This window comes from Panthera tigris, chromosome B2 (genome assembly GCF_018350195.1).
Source record: "Panthera tigris isolate Pti1 chromosome B2, P.tigris_Pti1_mat1.1, whole genome shotgun sequence".
NCBI lineage: Eukaryota > Metazoa > Chordata > Mammalia > Carnivora > Felidae > Panthera > Panthera tigris.
The window spans coordinates 110,405,246-110,424,794 of NC_056664.1; the positions used below are offsets into that span (position 1 = coordinate 110,405,246).

General features: G+C 35.9%; 1 protein-coding gene across 1 annotated transcript in view; it reads right to left on the reverse strand.

Annotated features, from left to right (window-relative positions):
* Positions 1-19,549, reverse strand: part of TRDN (triadin) — a 391,552-nt gene that overhangs the window by 236,850 nt on the left and 135,153 nt on the right. The window contains exon 10 of the mRNA XM_042987108.1: positions 6,222-6,303. Within this exon, the coding sequence (XP_042843042.1) occupies positions 6,222-6,303 (82 nt within the window). The remainder of the gene's footprint in view (positions 1-6,221; positions 6,304-19,549) is intronic.

The following is a 19,549-nucleotide window of genomic DNA, read 5'->3' on the forward strand; positions in this document are numbered from 1 at the left end:
GCCTTGACAAAGCCCATGATCTCAGCATCGCCTGATAGCATGGACTCCTTGGGAACCTGTTCAGGGCCAGTGTTCTCAGCATAAAGACTCCTTTTCTGGGAGTAAAAGGAGATACTAGCAAAAGCCCTGTAATCCTGCATCATTATGTTATTCACTTAAACACCATATTGGGTTCCAGGATAAAATGTCAAATTAAATAGCTCTTTAATAGAACAATAGAAGCCTAAGTGTCCCACTTTACAAATGACACATCCTTTTCCAAGTGACAGACTGATAGGCAAAACATTTTCTACTTGGTGTTTTATGAACCTCTTGTAGGAGATAAACTGGAGCCAAACACTTGAATAATCTATCAAAATCTGTCTCAAATTGGGGAATTGGAGTTCCTTGATTTATGTCCATATCCCAACAACAACAACAACAACAGAATTAGAATCCAATGAAACTTAAGGTGACACTATTATTTATAGGCTATCCCTTGTCCTGTGAACATTGGGGCAGTGACAGAGTCACTCGTCAGTTTTTTGTCAAATTATCTCCAGTAACACAAGCTCTTATAGTCCAAATGCCAAACAAAATGTGACTCTGACCTCTCTCTGTCTCTGTCTCTCTCTCTCTCTCTCTCTCTCAAGTTCTGAGCATTTTTTTCTAAATAATCTGCTTACTAGCTAGGTAAATGATATACAATAATTGCTAGTGATGAGTTTACTCAGTTTTGGTTTTATTATTTTCAGTATAACTCAGTTACATTTGAGTCCAGTTAAGACATTTTTAAAAATATTTAACTCCTATCAATATCAAGCATATGCAAAAGATGATACAAGTTGGGAATTTATACTGGTGAGAAACCACATATAATAGAAATGCAAAGGCAAATCATCAACTACGCAAAAAGAAATATTTAAACAACTCTAATTGTATAAGGTAAACATTTAAGCGGCTAATTTACTAATAATGAGGCTCAGAGGTTACCAAGTGCTAAGGACTGAATTGTGTCTCCTCCAAATACACACATGAAGCCCTAACCCCCATATGACTGTACTGGATGGAGATGGGGCCTTTAGGAGGTAATTAAGCTTAAATGAGGTCGTAAGAGAGGAGCCGTGATCCCATAGAACTGTGTCCCAAGGACAGGAAGAGCCACTTGAGCTCTCTCTTCACCATGTGAAGATAGCAAGGAGTAGATGTCTACAAGCCAGGACATGGGCTTTTTCCAGAAACCTGACCATCATGGCACTCTGATCTCAGACTTCCATCCTAAAGAACTATGAGAAGTTTCCGTTGCGTAAGCTACCTGATCTGTTGTGTTTTGTCTGGCAGCTCTTGCAAACCAAGACATCCAGTGCTGATCAGGAATTTAAGAAATTATAATATCGAGAGGAATTGTCTTCACATAATGGTCACACACAGAAATGACATCAAGAGCCAAATGAGTGAATGGGTGAAACAGAGGTGTGGCAGTTGATGGAAACAATGGGAAACTCCCCATATTCAAGATGACCACACTTAAAAATCAGTATGTAGAAAACTTGTGTGGACCCAATAAAATGTGTGTGCGGCAGTTTTGGATGGGAGACAAAGGTTTCAAACCTGGGACTAGTCCTGGACTGTTCTCTAAAAATTCAGGAAGCATTGTTGATTTGGAGTCTTGGAGTAAGATTTTACATGTACTTTACATTAAATTGTGATCTCTAATGACCAAAAAAATTCTTTTTTTTTTTTTAGATGGGTATTGATATACCACTGATTAACAGATGATACAGGATTTTATTTAAAGCTTAAAGCTACTAGTTCATTCCATTTGTGTAGCTGGCCAAATCAAAATATTTTACATACTGTACACTAGGTTATTATAATTTGCAAGTATAATGTAACCTTTCCCCCCATTCCCACTGGCATTTCTCTTGCTCTCTTGCAAGCCTTTCTAGAATGCTTAGGTACTTGACTTGAAAACTATTGTTCTTTCCCAGACAAGTAGCAGTCAAAATTTCTCCATGGGTGACGTTTTAGTCATTCTGAAGGACATTTGGCCAATTACAGGTCATTTAGGTGACTAGTACTAAATTAAAAGCATTTTTAGAAATATTTAATTGCTCTCCACTTCCCTCTAAATCACCTAGGGATTTGCTACTGAGATGGAGTCCTAGACCAGAAGCATCAGCAAACATTGGGAGCTTGGTAAAAATGCAGAATCTCAGGCCCCACACTAGACTTACCAAATTTGAATCTACAGTTTCACAAGAGCCCTAGGAGATTTGTGCACACACTAAATTTTAAGAAGCATTGCTAGGTTTCTCTATACTAAGATCAGAACATGATGTTTCTATCACAGAACTTCATGAAATCTAAAGCACAACACTTTATATCTTCATCTTCCAAAACTTGTTGAGGCCTCAGAAGACATGAAGGTAGGAGCCTCAAATGCTGATGTCTTCATAGCGGTATATGAGAAAGATCCTTGGGCATAGAACTAGAAATTCTGGGCTGGAAACCCAGATCTGCTATTTACTAACTTAGCATAAATAAATAAATTTCAAACCTACATTTGTTAATCCTTAATAATGTGTACTTTACAAGGTTTTGAAATATCAAATGTAAAATTCATGTAAGTACAGAAAACATAAGATTCTAAATAAATATGAGTTGCAGAGAGCATAACTGCAGGTGTGACTTGGTCAGGATCTGGACAGAAGGTGCATAGAACATGCTGATATCAGAACACAACCAAAGGAAAACATCACCTGCACAGCTACCCAAATCCTTCCCTGGCTATTAGCTGTGTGAAATATAAATGTATAGCCAAAAGGATCGTTTGGTCTGTAGTCAATTGGATAATGCATCTCTCACCAAGGCATTCAGATTAAATTAAATTAATTAATTTCATTTAATTAAAACAAAATAGAAAAGACTATTTGAAACAGGCTACCAAGTTTAGGTGTTTGGTGTAAAACAGTTTGTTGCATCTGTAAGGTTTTTTTACACATGGACGTAAACCAAAGGTTCTCAAAATTTAGTGTGTATAAGATTCAACTGAGGAGCTTGATAAAAATAGAGATTTCTTTCCTCTCTGAATTGCCAGAGAATCTGATATGTTAGGTCTAAGATATGGTGGGAATATGAATTTTTAAGAAGCTTCACAGTTGATTTTGGTGCTGACTATCTGCAAACTATTCTTTGTGAAAAGTTGTCTTAAATCAATAAAATGCAGTTGAAGGAGAATTCCTAAGTTTATAAATATCAAACACAGTAATAATAATTGAAATATTTGTAGCTCTATTCTGTCTTTACAAGACCTCTCTGTGACAGGTAATATGAGTAGCAGTATTTTACTAATAAACAGGCTAAAAGTTTAGTTATTGCATTTGTTCCTCCAGGTAGAAAATGGCAAAATCAGAATTTGGATACAGATCTGTGTGATTCTAGAGCACAGGCTGTAAATCACTATTTTCAGAGACGCAGAATTCCCACAATCCCTCTAGGTAACAAGAAATGTTCAATAAGACCTGGTCCCCTTTGAAAGAGGGTTTTGGATACATGAAATGAACTGAACTTCTCAGACATTTCCTTCTCATTATGGAGCTTCATCTGGGGATGGGGTTTGGGGGATAGAAGATAAGTAAGGCATAGAGGAAAGGACAGCTTACATGAGTATATAATTCCAGATAACAGCCATATAATATTTTCTGGAGTTCCATGTGCCAATTTGGCATGGTCTGCTCAGTAATTCTACCTGGAAGCCCATGTGAAACTGTCGTGTACCAGTCTGTCCTAAACCCATGACCATCCTGCTTCTCCTCACCAGGCCTGTTTTATTTCAGTGGTTTCCCATCTTAGTTAACTGCACCTCTGTCCACCTCGATATCTAATTCAGAAAGCCGGAGTCATTTTAATTACTTGTTGCATCTCTGCATGTATAGTAATCAGATACTTTAACCGATTGATTCCCTTTCCAGGTACTTTTCCGATCTACCTGCTCTCTCCAACCGTTACATCACTGTTAAGTGCTTGCATTACAACTTAGTTGGACTATTCTCTTCTCAAGTGTCTGCAGTCACTCTCATACCACCTGTCTAGACCAGCAAGATGGCGGTCAAATTGTCCTTTTAAAATGAACATATCTATCTCATCTATGGGAAATTCCTTATCGTCTATAGAAAAAAAAATTACTTAGCTGAGGTGAAAATATTTTGCTTGTATATGCACAGAATATCTCTGGAAGGAGCTAACATTGGTTGCCTACAAGGAGAACTGTGTAGTTAGTGCATAGGGCCAGAAAGGGAACTTTCCACTAGCTTACATCATTTTTGTAATTTTTAAAATTTGAACCATGTAAACATGTCAAAAATTTTAAAAGGAAATAAAAATTCCTTAGCTGGATGAAATAGCATGATATCAGAGATCTGCAAAAGTAATAAAAATATAAGCAGTAAAAAAAAGGAAGAAAAAAAGGAAAGAAAAGAAAGTTTGGATAAGTAAGAATAGAAAATGTTGATAAATGTATCTGCAGGCTGCGTATATTGCTGATTTATTTTACTATTCAATACTTTATAACAAAAATTTAAAGATAAATATAAATCCCAAGCTTAGCCTATAAGGCACTTCGTGATCTGTCCTTTGCATGCCCTTTCATCTGTCCCAGACCCTCTTCATGCTGCCTTCTTTCTCTCCAGGATGAAGTACTTAGGCGTATCTGAACAAAACCTCTTTCTTTCTCATCTCCATGTTTTTGCATATGCCAATTCTTTTGTTGGTAATGTTCTTGCCTTCCTTGCGTATTCTTCCATATTCTTGGGATTTAAGCTCCACAGTCACTTCTGCAGAGAAGCCTTTCCTGGAATTCTCCTCACCTCTTCCAAGCAGAGCTATGCCCTCCCTTCTTTAAGCTTCCACGGTACTCAGCACTGATTTCTATTTTGGTTCTTATCTTATGGTGGTAATCACCACAACTCTTAGAACCCAGCAACCAAGGTGCCTCCCGTAGGTTTTGTGCTTTACAGGGCTCTATGGGCCCTCCTCTGGCTACATCCTGCCCTAGGTCTAAGGGTCTGTGGGGATGACAGGGTGTGTCCACCTGAAATTTTTTCCTCTCTTACACTTCAGGTCCTAGGACTCTGACTTTTTTCTGCGAGACAGTTCTTTCTCTGGGGATGCTGAACTCATGGGGTGAGCAAAGTTGACAGGTAGCTGCTGGACAGATGGGTGTGGAACCTGGGTAAGCAGTCTGTGTCCATAAACACACACACACACACACACACACACACACACACACACACACACACACAGAAGGTCCTTTTCAGTGTTTGACAGAGCTAGGAGTGGAAGGGGTGCTATGATGGTCTGAAGGAGACCTCCATCTGTATCCTTGCAAAAAAGTAGTGGTGCACTTGGCTTTAATTCTTTGTGTTTTATATCTGGCTCCTCTTTAATTACTTTTAATTTTACACCTGTAAACTGAGTCTTGGTAGGACAGGAACTATTTTCTATTAATCTTTGAATCTCCAGTACTTTGGGCAATACCTGATGTGATCCCATGGATGGAATTTAATAAATGATAGTTGAATGAATAAATGAAGACAAATGCTTTTGAAAAATTGATTGTGATGACACTTGCCTCCCCTAATTTTGCCAATCCCCAAACACCATATTTTGAAGAACTAATTAATAGCAGCACTCTTAGTCATTAATTTTATAAAGTGCTTACAAACTGGCACACACACACATACACACCATTGTATCCTCACACTAATTCTATGAGCTCAGTACTATTTTCAACTCATCTCATGGGTGATAAAACTCATGAAGAGTGAGTTTAAGTAAATGAAAATGTACAAAACTAGTAAGAGGTGAAACTCAGATTTAAACCCAGAAACTCTGTCCTAGAGTCATAAAGACACTAAATTGGTCAAGTTGTGGTAAAACTGCATGAGTTGCATGACATATCCTTGACTATTTGTCTCTGTACTTTCTAGCTTGATTTCCAGTGCATGAAGCTGGTCATTCTTCTGGAAGCTGATGATCACCAGTATAAAATCTTAAGAGGAAAAATTTTGGTTTTCCAAAAGACAGCAAGTTGTAATTTCAGGGAAAGGAAACTGTAGCTTAGATGTACCAACACTATTTAAGAAAATATGGATTTTTTGTTTCTGCTGTTACTATTGTTTTTTGTTTCTCTGCATTCTACTTTATCTATAATAGAGGAGAACTTTGGAAACACAAAATACTTGCCTTCAGGAGTAGGTGATGCCGGAGTGGGTCTGGAAGCTCGTTCTGTTGGTAATGGAGGTGGTACGGCTGGGCTTTGTCCTGTGCACACAATGCAGGAGTGGGTATTGAAAAAAAAGTATTAACAAATTTAATATCCTCAACTAAAATAGCTAGGTCCTTCCCCAACATGCATAATTCATAATCTGAAGTATAAATTCATATTATTATGCAATAAGAAAATTGTTATTAGGTGAGATCTTTAAGTGGATACATACACAGGTTCCGTTATCTTCAGAGCTATTTCTGAATATATTACTTTTCATAGATGTATATACAATGTTAAATATATCTACTGGACTTCATTAATGGAAAATCTACATGCAATCAAATAAAGCAATTTATTTTCAATATGCACTTTAAATTATGGAAACTAAAATCACAGAAGCTGAGAGGAGTCCTAATATAGAGAAAAATCACCATTTTTTTCATTTAACTTAAAATTCTCAAATGATATAATAGGGCAATAAAAGAAGGTTAAAATTCATGGGCCTTTTGATATTGAACAGGTACATTTTCTCCTGCTGAAGTAAATGACCTGCAGTTAAGTAAATAATGGGCCAAAGGGAAAATATATTCAGTTTTATAGAGCCTTGAAAGGCTCCCTCAAGTCTCTGGGCTTATTATGAACTGTATAAAAACCCACAATCGTTTCTGAGTGCTTCCTTATCCCAAGTGATTTCTTTAATTAACCAAAACCATCCAGGCCATGAACTGTAAACATTAACTAACATATGATCCCGTATGAAATGCCTGCAAAATGTTTTATCATTAATTTTCATTCCACAAATTTCTGCTGTGTGTTTCTTTTAAATCCAGGAATTGGTGTGGGCATAGGCACCTTCTGAAATCTCACTGACAACTAGATATTATCAAATGTCAGCAGACCTGCCTGCTTACTGGAAGTTTTCCTTTTTTTTTAGAATTTGTCAAAATTAGTTTGGTCTGGTGAATTGTGGATTAGCAAGCAGAGCAACTGGAGAGGCACACACACCACCTTCTGTGGTGGTGAGAAGGGAGGAATCCTGGACCCTCTTGCCAAATAGCGGTTAGTCTCCATTCATTATAGGATTCCCTTATAGTGGTTAGACCATCTAGGTTGATTCTTGAGCATATTCAAGCATGCATAAAAGCACATTGTTTCATGACACGCCAGTCGTATACCTAGAAAAGTATCGATCCATATTATTATTAATTTTTTTTCCTAGTGAGAGCAAAGATCTGATAGAAACAGATGGCAACATAAAAGTTCCTCTTTCAGTGTACAAAGAGAAGATGAGGCTGGGCACTCTAAAGAAAGTTTGATCTCCATTATTTTTCCCTACCTAACATTTACATACTGCTTACTCTATGCTTAGAACAATCCCAATCAGTTTTGATACATTAAGTCATTTAATTTTCACAAGATCCTTAGGAGTAGGTGTATTCTCACTTTATGGTTTGAAAACTAAAGTGAACAGGTTTTCAGGCCATTCAGCTCCTAAGAAGTGAGCTGAATTTCCATGTAGGCTCCAGATTTGAGGTGCTCAAAGCCCCTTTCCCACTGCCTAAGGCCAGAAAAGGGTCGTCTTCCATAAGGGAGTCCATGACTGCAGGTGGGAGACTCAGTCTCTACTTACTTTATAAGTCAAAAGGATGTATACTTGTAAATATCCATTCTCAAATCTTTCTAGAGAGCTGTTCTTGAAGAAAATATTTCTAAAGTAGTCTGATATTTTGTAGCTTTTAAATCTAGGAAGAATCTAGATTTAGGAAGAAGTCAATTAAATGATTAAAACTTAAAGTACAAGTGGCCATGAATATAAATCAATTGTTTCTAAATACTAAGGCTTTCAGAAATATCTTCATAGAATGGTGCCTATTCAATCTAAGTCACTTCTTTCCAGGTCATACTTTCATGAACAGTGGTGATGTAAAATCTCAATCTTTTATAGTCTTGATAAGCTTTTTAGAAATTTATTTCAAAAATATATGAAATTCTTTCCAAAGGAATTATTCATACTTTATACCCTAAAATCTTTTTAGATTTTCCTGGAAGAACTATAAAGTCATTATTTTATTTTAAAAACATTTTAGTGAGCACTTATTATGCATCAATAATAAGTGGTTAGGCATCCAACTTTGGCTCCTGTCATGGTCTCATGGCTTGTGAGTTTGAGCCCCATGTCGGGCTCTGGGCTGACAACTCAGAGTCTGGAGCCTGCTTCAGATTTTGTGTTTCACCCTCTCTCTCTGCCCCTCCTCTGCTTGTGCTCTCTCTCTCTCTCTCTCAAAAATAAATAAACATTAAAAAATAATAATAGTAATACCAAAAACATTAAACCCCAGCCCTGCCTTAAAGAAGTTCCCAATATACTGACTAAAACAGATCACTATAATAGATTACTATAATACAGTGTTATGATGGTAAATAATATATACAGAGGGGGTGTTGTAGAAAGATCCCTGGAGTAGATTAACTGTAAATTGCATTGGAATACCTAAAATTAGTTTGCCAGGTAAAGAAATTAAGAGAAGAGATTCTACACAGAGAGAATCTGGTGAAAAAACAGTTACTGGATGCCAACATACGTAGGACTCCTAAAACAAACAAACTGGTGCCTTCTGCAGCAGAAAGTGCAATATCCAGTTTATGTCAGAAATTCTCTACAACTGTAATCAACTATATCACGCTCCCTAAAATGTCTAACTGCTAGATTGTGAGGCAGTGGACACAGTGGGGAAGTAGGACCACACAAACAACAACAACAACAACAACACAAAAAACAAAACAAACAAACAAAAAAAAACAGAGAAAGAAAAAGCCAGATGTCTTCCTACCTTCAGAGTGACAGTTATAAGTCACCCTGGCAGGGGAATTATCATCTCAGAACAAGTTTTTGTTGTGCTAGGGAGCACTAAAACAAATCAGATACGTCATAGTAGAGCATGACGCATGACTTTAGTACTGACATAAAGAAAAGTCTTCTTTCGTGTTCAAATAATGTCAGAGAATACTGTTGAAATCTGAGACCATTTTATTTTATTAGTTTTTTTTTAATGTTTATTTATTTTGAGAGAGAGAAAGTGAGAGTGTGTGTGTCGGGGTGGGGGGTGCAGGAGAAAGGGTGGAGGAGGACCAGAGAGAGAGGAAATGGAGAATCCCAAGCAGGATCCACCTTATCAATGGAGCCCGACTGGGTGGGGGGGCCTCCAACTCACCAGCCATGAGATCATGACCTGAGCCAAAGTGAAGAGTCAGACGCTTAACTGACTGAGCCACCCAAGAGCCCCCCAATTTTAAATATGAACAAATACAGGAGTGCCTGGGTGGCTCACTCAGTTAAGCTATCTACTCTTAATTTCAGCTCAGGTCATGATCTCACAGCTGGTGAGATGGTTCCCTGCATTGGACTCTGTGCTGACAGTGTGAAGCCTGCTTAAGATTCTCTCAGTCTCTCTCTCTCTCTCTTTCTCTCTCTCTCTCTTCCCTCCCCTCCCCCACTCCTGCTCCCTCTCTCAAAATAAATACATAAACTTTAAAAAATATGAATAAATTTAATATCATATAATAAATGCTGCTAATATAGTGTCAAATTAATAGTAGAATTTTATAGTTAAAACTGTTGCTTAGTGTAAAGACTATATGCTTAGAGGCAAATGGTGAGCGTTTATATATATATGTGAGAGTTTCAGCTTCATCATTTACAAACTGGGTAAACTTGAAAATCTCATGAAGTATCCAAGCCTCAGTTTAGGGCCTTTATAAAATGAGGCTAGTTTTTAGGAATGTTAACAGGATTAAGTGTTAAAGCATCTAACACATAGTAAATACTCAAAATACCAATTTTTTCAATAATGAATTTACAATTTATGTCCCATCTAATTACACAAGAGAACTTGAAACAGACTTGGAGATAAGTAAACAAAGACATAACAACAGATAAAATTAAACATGACATAAATAACAGAACTCATTTACAAGAAAGAAGTTTTTACAATTTTATTAGGAATATATTCCTTCAGAATTCCGGAGGATTGTTACTCTCTGAAGGAACAATTTAGGTTGTTGAAATGTATGTTGGAACTCGAAAGGTGCCCTTCATTTTGCAAGCTATTACCTGAAAATCCCTTTGACATTCAAACATAGTGAATTGGCTTTATTTTTGTTCCTTGAGTGATTTGCGCTGGCTTATTTCCATAATACCTGAATGGCATGTTTGTAAGCTGCCAATATTTTATTGTTCTGAGTTTTTTCTCACACAAGTCAATTTGATTGTTTCTGGTTTAGTCAAATTCCACTGGGGATAGTAGACAGTGTGTACTCCTTCTAATGATCTAAGTTACCAATGTTTTCTTTACACTGCTAGGAATGATGAATGGAATTACTCAGAATCTCAAGTCAAGTAGGAGGCTATGAGCTGAATTCAGATCACATGAAGTAAAAAACAGTTCACTATACTAACATTTAATTTGTCTGGTTTCTTTATCAAAGGAGATTCCCTATTTCTACAACATTTCTATACAACTAAAGGCTATCCCCTAAATCTTGAAACAAATGTTGAGGAGATGTTTTCCTCTAATGCCTGACAGATAGTTAATTCTCCAGGCCTCTACTGCATTCTCCTGAAGGTACTAAGTGCATCCAGAAGATCTTTGAAAGGCCTCTGTACTGCCAACAGCAAATGGTAATAGATTCTGGGATGGAGACGGTGTCATTCCAGTAAATGACCGTTGAGTTCAAGTTCATTTACATTTAAAAAATACAATGTATAAAATAATTACAAATTCCTATCCCAATTTGTTCTTTCAATTTCATAAAAATCATTTGTGAATCTATGACTAATGGTGAAGTGGGGAGATCTGAATTTAGTAAGAAAATCATGGTCAAGTTTGTGAAAGCGATAACATTAATTGTGTATGCTGCACTATTTTTATATGTGCAGAATAACATTTTTAAAATTTGGAATTGAACAAATAGTAACATTAAACAAAAATATGGTTTTATATTTTAGGCTGAGACGTGATTTTGCTAGTGTCTTTTATTTTAAAATGGGGACATCTTGGTCTTCAAGTTTCCTTACTGAGTGTCTTTCTCTTGCCATGTAGTTTGGACAGGGGACCAGAAGGATTTGGGGTGTCAACCATCCCTCCCTTTCCCACCCCATCTGTTAAAATAAAGATCAAAAATTTTAGACCACTCATATAATAATCCCAGATTTGTGAATTTGCCCAAGAAATGAGGACCTCACCAATAAAAGAACTACTTGAAGAAGTTCTGGAGTTCATATGAAATGGGTGAATCAAGGAGGTGTTTACTCCAATACACCTTTATACCTCCCACTCATGAATTGCTAAATTCTACACAGCTACTTTGCATCCCTTGTACTCAGTTGAGTGGATGGGGCACTCAGTAAACAGACAATTATCACTTAACTTAGGTCTCAGTGGTTTCAAGATAAAATGGAAACCATAATCTCTGCTCCAGCTGGTTGTTGTGAGTGTTCATGGGCAAATGAAATCACTGAGGGACCACAGTGAAGATAGAGAAATACGCTGTTGTTACAGAGTTTATGTTAGAGATGGAGGGAGACAGGCAATAATTTAATAATTTAAGACAGGCAAGACATATAATTTCAGATCTCAGAAATGTAGGGACATCAAAATAGAGTGATGAGGCAGATAAATTTTAGAGGGAAGAGACTATGCTAAAATGGACAGAAAGGGAAGAGGAGGGCCACCGTTAAGCATGATTCCACTAGCCTATGAAGCTTTGTGCAAATTCGAAAAATGTGTCTTCTGAGTATATGCAGGCCACGGTGGTAAGATTTGGTCAGGAAAACCTGCTTAGTGCAAAATTAAGAGGCAGCTCTCTCCTGGCCAGTTTCAGCTCCAGTCCAGGGCATGCTGTCTTGGGGTGGGGGAATCAGAGTTGGAGGCCTTTGTTACACAACTGCACGAATGCATAACATAGGAAGTGGCCCTTTCTCCAAGGAGAACACATCTGAGCTCTGACTTGAATACAAAGGAGCAAACCTTAGGAAGATGCCTGATAAAAGGATTCTTGACAGAGAATAGCAGTACAAAAAGCCTAAGCTAGTGACCAGACTGGCTTGTTTAACGGTCATCGGTGATGGAAAACAGAGACAAGCTCATAGCAGACCATTCTAGCCTATTCCGGTGAGTATGGATTTATCCTAAGGACAAAGGTAAGATTTTGTAGGGTTTTAGTACAGCATGTAGGTTTTTTAAAGATCACTGGCTGGTGTGTGAACCAAAACAATGTTTGTAGAGAAAAGGATATGAGGGACAGCAAGATATCAGGTGGAGACTATTGAAATGATAGAAAGTAAGAAAGTGACATGGGCTTGGACTAGGTGGTTTGAGGTAGAGATTCAATCATTAATGCAACAAGTATTTATTGAATGCCTACTGAGTACCAGGCACTTCCGTAGGATATGGAGTTATAGTAGTGAACAATACAGACAAAATCACCTATTTCGTGGAGCTGAGATTCCAGTGGGTGGAGACAAAAAACAGTAACTAAACAAGTAAAATGGAAATAAGTATCTTATTAAAAATGTATCAAGAAAAAGTAATAAGAAATGCTATTCAGAATAATGGGTGGCATTTTTAAATATATGATAAATGAAAAACATAGGAATTGGAGGTAAGTGGATGGATTCAGAGTACATTTTGACATAAACCCAATAGGACCATTAAATGAATTTAATGTAAGAAGTGAGGGAAAGAAATCATTTGACTTGAGCTTCTGGGAACAACTGAGAACACTCAGATAAGGGCAAGGAATTTTCCATTTACCCAGCCAGGTGCTGTTTATGAACTAACTGCTTAGTCATTGTTGTCACTTGGATTATGTAGTTTTTAATTTTGCCAGAGGTCTTATATAGAGGACACTGAAGTAGAAGCCATAGTTACTTTATATTAGATTATTCTAATAATATATTATATTGGTAATTAATTTACAAGTTTTTTGCTATGATTTTAGAAAAGTTTTAGGCAAATGGATTATTTAGTATAAATTGGTTACACAACCCTATTATAAGTGTTTTAAAACACCAAATTCTTTAACTTCTTAGATCAAAGAAACTCCTCCAGGCCAAAATGTTTCTACTGGAAAGGTTTCTTTGCATCCTGATAAAAAGCTTCCCTAATATTTCCATGTGTTATATATTTGCATATTCACTTTGATGGAAAGCATGGAATAGCAGCCAAATGCATATTTCATACATTCTTTTGATTAAAAATGATAAAGGTAATATTAGTGTTTTTTCCTCTTCATCTCCAATTTATGAAGTAGAAATAATTTTCCATGGAACAGTCAACGAAAAGAAAGGAAACAAGATTGATTTGAGATTATATCATTGTTCTATTTATCCTTATACCTCAATTATGACAAAATACCTGATGTTTGGGATCTAATGAAAATAGAGGCACAGAATCATGATCCTAGAGTTTTGGGGTATAGGAGAGACCTTTGAAATCAGCTATTCCAACACCCTGAGTTTTCAAATGGAAAAAAAAAGTCCCTGGAAGGATAAATGGCCTAACAAAATCATACACTGAGAGCAAGTCCAATATAAGATTAAGACCTTTTCCACTCTATTTTATTTTTCTATTTATTTAACGTCTATTTGGAAGATCGAGATAAATGCCAGTTATCTATTATTATCAATGATTCCTAACCCTTGAAAGATCTGTAAGTATTTAGTTCATTCTATGAAGAGTTTTACAGTTTTCTTTGGTGTTCATGTTTTGTTTCACCTTAATTAGATGCTGAATTGACCCCAAGTGGCCCATCAAAAAGACTCCCTACTTAAAGATCAATCTTTTTGTTACCTGACCTCATTTCCACAATTCTAGATAGACTTTCACTGGGAGACTTTTAAGTTTTTCACAATTCCTGTTTCTTTACTTTTCTTAGTTTCTTCTAGCTCTCTGAACCATATGTCTTCCAAACCCACAGCAAATCATATTTGCACACAAGGTAAACCAAGGGACAGACAGTAAAGATGGAAGAAAGAGACAGATAGGTAAAATGAATCATATGTTTTTCTTTTAATGCAAAAGCCAAAGCCAGGAGGAAAAGAGATAAATGAGGCAAATTAGATGAACTGCAGTCACCATTAAAAGAAATAAAAATAAAAACTTAGAATGCACTCACGCACATACAATGCAAATCTCCCACTTGACATCTAATCAAATTTTTTTTAAATTTTTTAATGTTTATTTATTTTTTTGAGAGAGAGAGACAGAGACAGAGGACAAGTAGGGAAGGGCAGAGAGAGAGGGAGACACAGAATCTGAAGCAGGCTCCAGGCTCTGAGCTGTCAGCACAGAGCCTGATGTGGGGCTCAAACTCACAAGCCGTGAGATCATGACCTGAGCCCAAGTCAGACACTCAACCAACTGAGCCACCACATGCCCCTAATCAAATATTTCTGGGATTGCAAATTCTGAGTGATGACATGGCCTAGAACATGGCTTATTCCAGTTATTCCTCAAAACGTGGCCATTTTATCTCCTCCCTTGATTCTCTTCCACACACTCTCCTCACATGCTCCCAGAGCACCCAGGATGCACTTTATCTTCTGAGCATCAATGCACTGATGTTTATATACAAGTTTGGGCTTTACACCCCCCCACGTTTTTAAATCTTCAGTAGACTATGAGCAACTTGAGGACAGAATCTGCAACAGCACTATATACTTGTGAAAGGAAAGGAATCATTAAAGGAGAAAATGAATGACTGAATGAGTGAATCAGTGCATGTTAGATGCTACTCTGTCACATTTTCTAGAACAGACCAAATTATAGCTATTTTTTAAGTTCTTTATAGAGTATAGAATACTTCCAACAAAAAAGTGAAATTTTATTTACTTGTTTATTCATTCACTCATTCATTCATTCATTCATTCATTTATTCATTTTTAATCATTAACGGTTCCAGACCAAAGCATTCACTTTCTTTCTTTGAGTATCTTTACCTATTTATGAATGGAACAACAATCTTGCTATGAAAGTGAAAAATTAATGTGTTTACCCATGGCTAGTGGGAAAAAGTGAGCTAAAGTCCAAAATGAAGAAAGGTAGCATCATTAAACAATTCAATCACGATGTAACCCTTGTAATATATTCTGAATATCTATAGGTCCCCTCAAGTGGAAAGAAGACTATGTAAATTATCCACTCAGGTATTTTTCAGCCTAAATAATTCTGCAACTAAATGTAACTTGAATAGTGTTTTAGTGCCAAACATTGGAACCCAAAGAAATTAAACAACTTGCTAAATTCACCTAAGTGCTTATAAGCAGGACCCGTGTATGAAGATGGCAGGTGCTGTTTTTTGCACAGTAGCATGTTGTCTTTGTATTTTGTGTTTATTTTATAAATAGCATAAAGAGAAAAGGAATGAACAAAATATATAACAACATTTGGAATAGTGCTGAACAATTTTAATTAATTGCAATTATTATGTTGTTATATTGTGTTTTAGAATTCTATACTCAATGATATAATCTTATAATAATTAAAAAGCAGATCTTAAATGAAGTTCTCTGTATTATAATAAAGTGATGTTATTAATGGACATTTTACCTCTTGTTCCACTTGAAGACAATTTAAAATACAAATAATGCATGTTTTTGACCATCGGTTGTTAGTATTCAAAGTTATAATGAATTAAAATTAGGTCTCTTAGATGCTATTTTCCAATGTCAAAAATATCTGACATTCTTTACCAAATGGGGATGACTACTTCCTAAGGTGTTGAGTGGTTGGAGAAGCTGTAGGATAAAAATAGCTCATCTTACTAGAAATCAACTTTCTGCAGCATTATTTATAATGGCTTACTTATGAAAACAACCCAGCTGTCCATCAGCAGATGAATGGATTTAAAAAAATGTGATATATGCATATGCTGGAATTGGACTCTATCTAACTGTATCTATTTATCAAGAGAAAATGGAATATTATTCAGCCATAAAAAGAAGGAAATTCTGCCATTTGTGGCAATATGAATCAATCTTAAAGATACTATGCTAAGTGCAAGAAGCCAGACAGAGAAAGGTGAATACCATAAGATCTCACATGTGGAATCTAAAATAATAGAACTCATATTCCCACAGAGAACAAATTGGTGGTTGCCAGAGGTGGAGTGGGATGAAGGGTGGGTGAAATGAGTGAAGATAGCCTAAAGGTACAAACTTCCAATTAACTATAAGATAAATAAATCCTGGGGCTATAATGTACAGCATGGTGACTATAGTATTGTTTATAAATTGATGAGAGATGAGATATTAAATGTTTTCATCATTAAAATTATAACTATGTGCATTATAAAAATTATAACTTATGGTAACCATTTCACAATATACACACATAGAAAATCATCATGTTGTACACCTAAAACTAATATAATATTGTGTCAATTATCTCAATAAAACTGAAAAAAAATAAAGAGATCTAACTTTAGTCAATTTATAAAAAGAAATCAACTTTTTCTGCATGGCAAATATTTAAAATATTATACTTATTTGTAAATTTTAAACACATAATTGAGTAGAATTAAAAATGCATAGTTTTGGGGGTACCTAGGTGGCTCAGTCAGTTAAGCATCTGAGTCTTGATATTGCTTAGGTCATGATCTCAGGGTCCTGAGATCAAATCCTGTATTGGACTCCATTCTGGGCCATGGAGCCTGCTTGTGATTCTCTCTGTCTCTCCCTCTTTTCCCCCTACCCCTCCTCTTTCTCTCTCTCTGTCTTTCTATCTCAAAAAAAGAAAAAAAAAAAAAACAAATAAAATAAAAATAAATGTATAGTTTTTGAGGAAAATCACTAAACCTCAATAAAATTTTGAGTTAAAATCTCAGGTTTCTTTTATATCCCTAGGCAAGCCCTTCCTCCCTCACACATTAACATACTGACTAATAATAGTCTATAATTCACTTCATTTAATTGATCATTGCTGTTAATACAAAAGAACCAGTCCTGATAAGGTTGTTGTTTATCAACCAGGTAATTATAACATGGCATACACCTAAATATGAGTACATTTAATGTGTCATAACTCTCAAGTCAAAATGTAATAGTTCAGGCTTTATATTCAGTATTACTTTCCAGAGACACTTTAAAGACTTCCTCAAAGATGGAAAATCAAGTCATACCAAATTGTTGATCATTGGGAAAGTATGTAATCAGAAGATGAGGAAATAAGAGAAAATATGGCCCCCAAGACAAAATCATTACATTTACAGAACATATTAAAATAACTTACAAGTAGCATAACAAATTCACTTCTCAAGAGCTAGGAAGCTTGACATTTTTGTAAACTATCTAAACATGACGAATAAATAATGTCTCCTTCTGTCTCATGTCTTTTCTAGCTGTTTGACTTTAGGATTCTACCAAAGAGGTTATTGACAGAGAGCAGCTGGCAGAGTTGATTGCTAAATCAATTCCTAAACTGCTAGAATCTGTTGTTTTCATTCTCAGTAACTTCAGGACCCACCAACAACCTTCGAGATAAATTTACCCTAGGTTCTCTTCTATCTCAATTTGCTGTCACTTTAACCATTAAAAATAAAATACACTTAAAAATCTAATCATGGAACTGTGTGATATTTTTTCAGGCTTTTGGCCAACTTAATAGAATCCCAGGAAATTCAAAAGCAAACCATATCCAAGACTCCTTCAGTAATTTCAGTGAAAAACATTTGTGCTCTTGAGTATGAAGTCACAGTCCCCTTTGCCTGGGGTTTCTATACCATATTACTTTCACTGACCAACCAACAAACAAACTGAAAGTTACCAACAGACTGCCTTCTTTCTTTGGCAGTTGTAATGACAAGATTTAGGAGTGCATGTCAAATTTGCATTATATACAGGGATGGTGAGTTTTTCTTAAATTATACCACTTAGAAAATAAAGTGAAGGAAAAAAGAAAAGAAAACCTAGGAGGCAGTGACCCCCTTTTTAAAATAGATTTATAATTCTCCCTACAATGCTGGAGATAATATCCAGCCATCTGAGCAAATTCCGAAACTTCCTCTTCGTTCAATTCCCTAATCTATGAGGTGGGAAAATTATAACCCAGCTCCTAGGTTTTGGTAAGAACTCAGTGAGATGATCCATGTCCAGAGTTTAGCATAGCACCTGGCCTGGCATACCATTAGGATTTAGTAATCCAATTACTAAAAATTGACTAAAAATCCAAAATTCCAATGGAATTTTTAGCATTCCATTGTCTTCATCAAAGCCATCATGATCATCATCTCTGATTGCCCTCAAACATCTTTAAAAGGGAGGTAGCTGCTGAATAATGTGTGTATGACTGAGTTTTCCTTCACCCTAGGTAAGCCATATAAATCAAGGTGCTTTGGGACTTTTTCTCCTTATCCTCAAAAGCAGAGACAGACTTTTTTAAGCTATTGCATGGGATTTGAAAAAACGGTGTTGCTTCTCTTTTATACAGGGATCTCATTCATATAAAATAAAATCAATTTGGCACTTTTCAACCACCCTGTTTAGCGATTTCCATACCACACAGTACTTGGCAAAGGGATATTGCAACTATCCTATCCTTTGTCTCCACCTGTGAGAAAATTTCTTTCCTTTTTTTTTTTTTTTGGTTTGTTTGTTAATTGTCTCTGACACATGCATATATCCCATGTTCACAAGCAATTCAAAGAGCTATGGAAAGCTGAAGGAAGAATCATAGAGCCAATGAAAAAGGGAACTTCAGGTTTTAGGATTTATCTCAGGAGGAGACAAAGGATTTGATGTTTTGTTTTAGCTGAGAATTCTCTACTGGGTGCTTTAATAAAGATGATAAAACTCTACACCTTTTCAACTACAGGCATATAACATAAACTTAAATATTTTAATACTTGCACTTGATAGATAAAGGATAAATGGTAACATGTTAATAATTACTGTTTAATAGGCTTACAAACACAATTAAATTCACAAATACATTCTCACTTGAATGACACATTTGGAAATCATCCAACTTCTCTTCCTGTTTTAAATTGTGTATAATTGATACCATTTTGTCATTTGAAACAATACTCACTGCTTATCCAGTGTCTGACAGGAGGCTACTTATAATTATACAAAAAAAATAATATTCCTCTGGGAGAAAAATCATCATTAATATAATCCCATCATGAATAATAGAAAGTGGAAACGGTTTACATCTTATGCAACTATTTTATAAGAGAATATTAATTCATCAGGTTGTTTTTTATAGGATGTTTCAATATGACAGTACTGGTTCTTTCTCTATA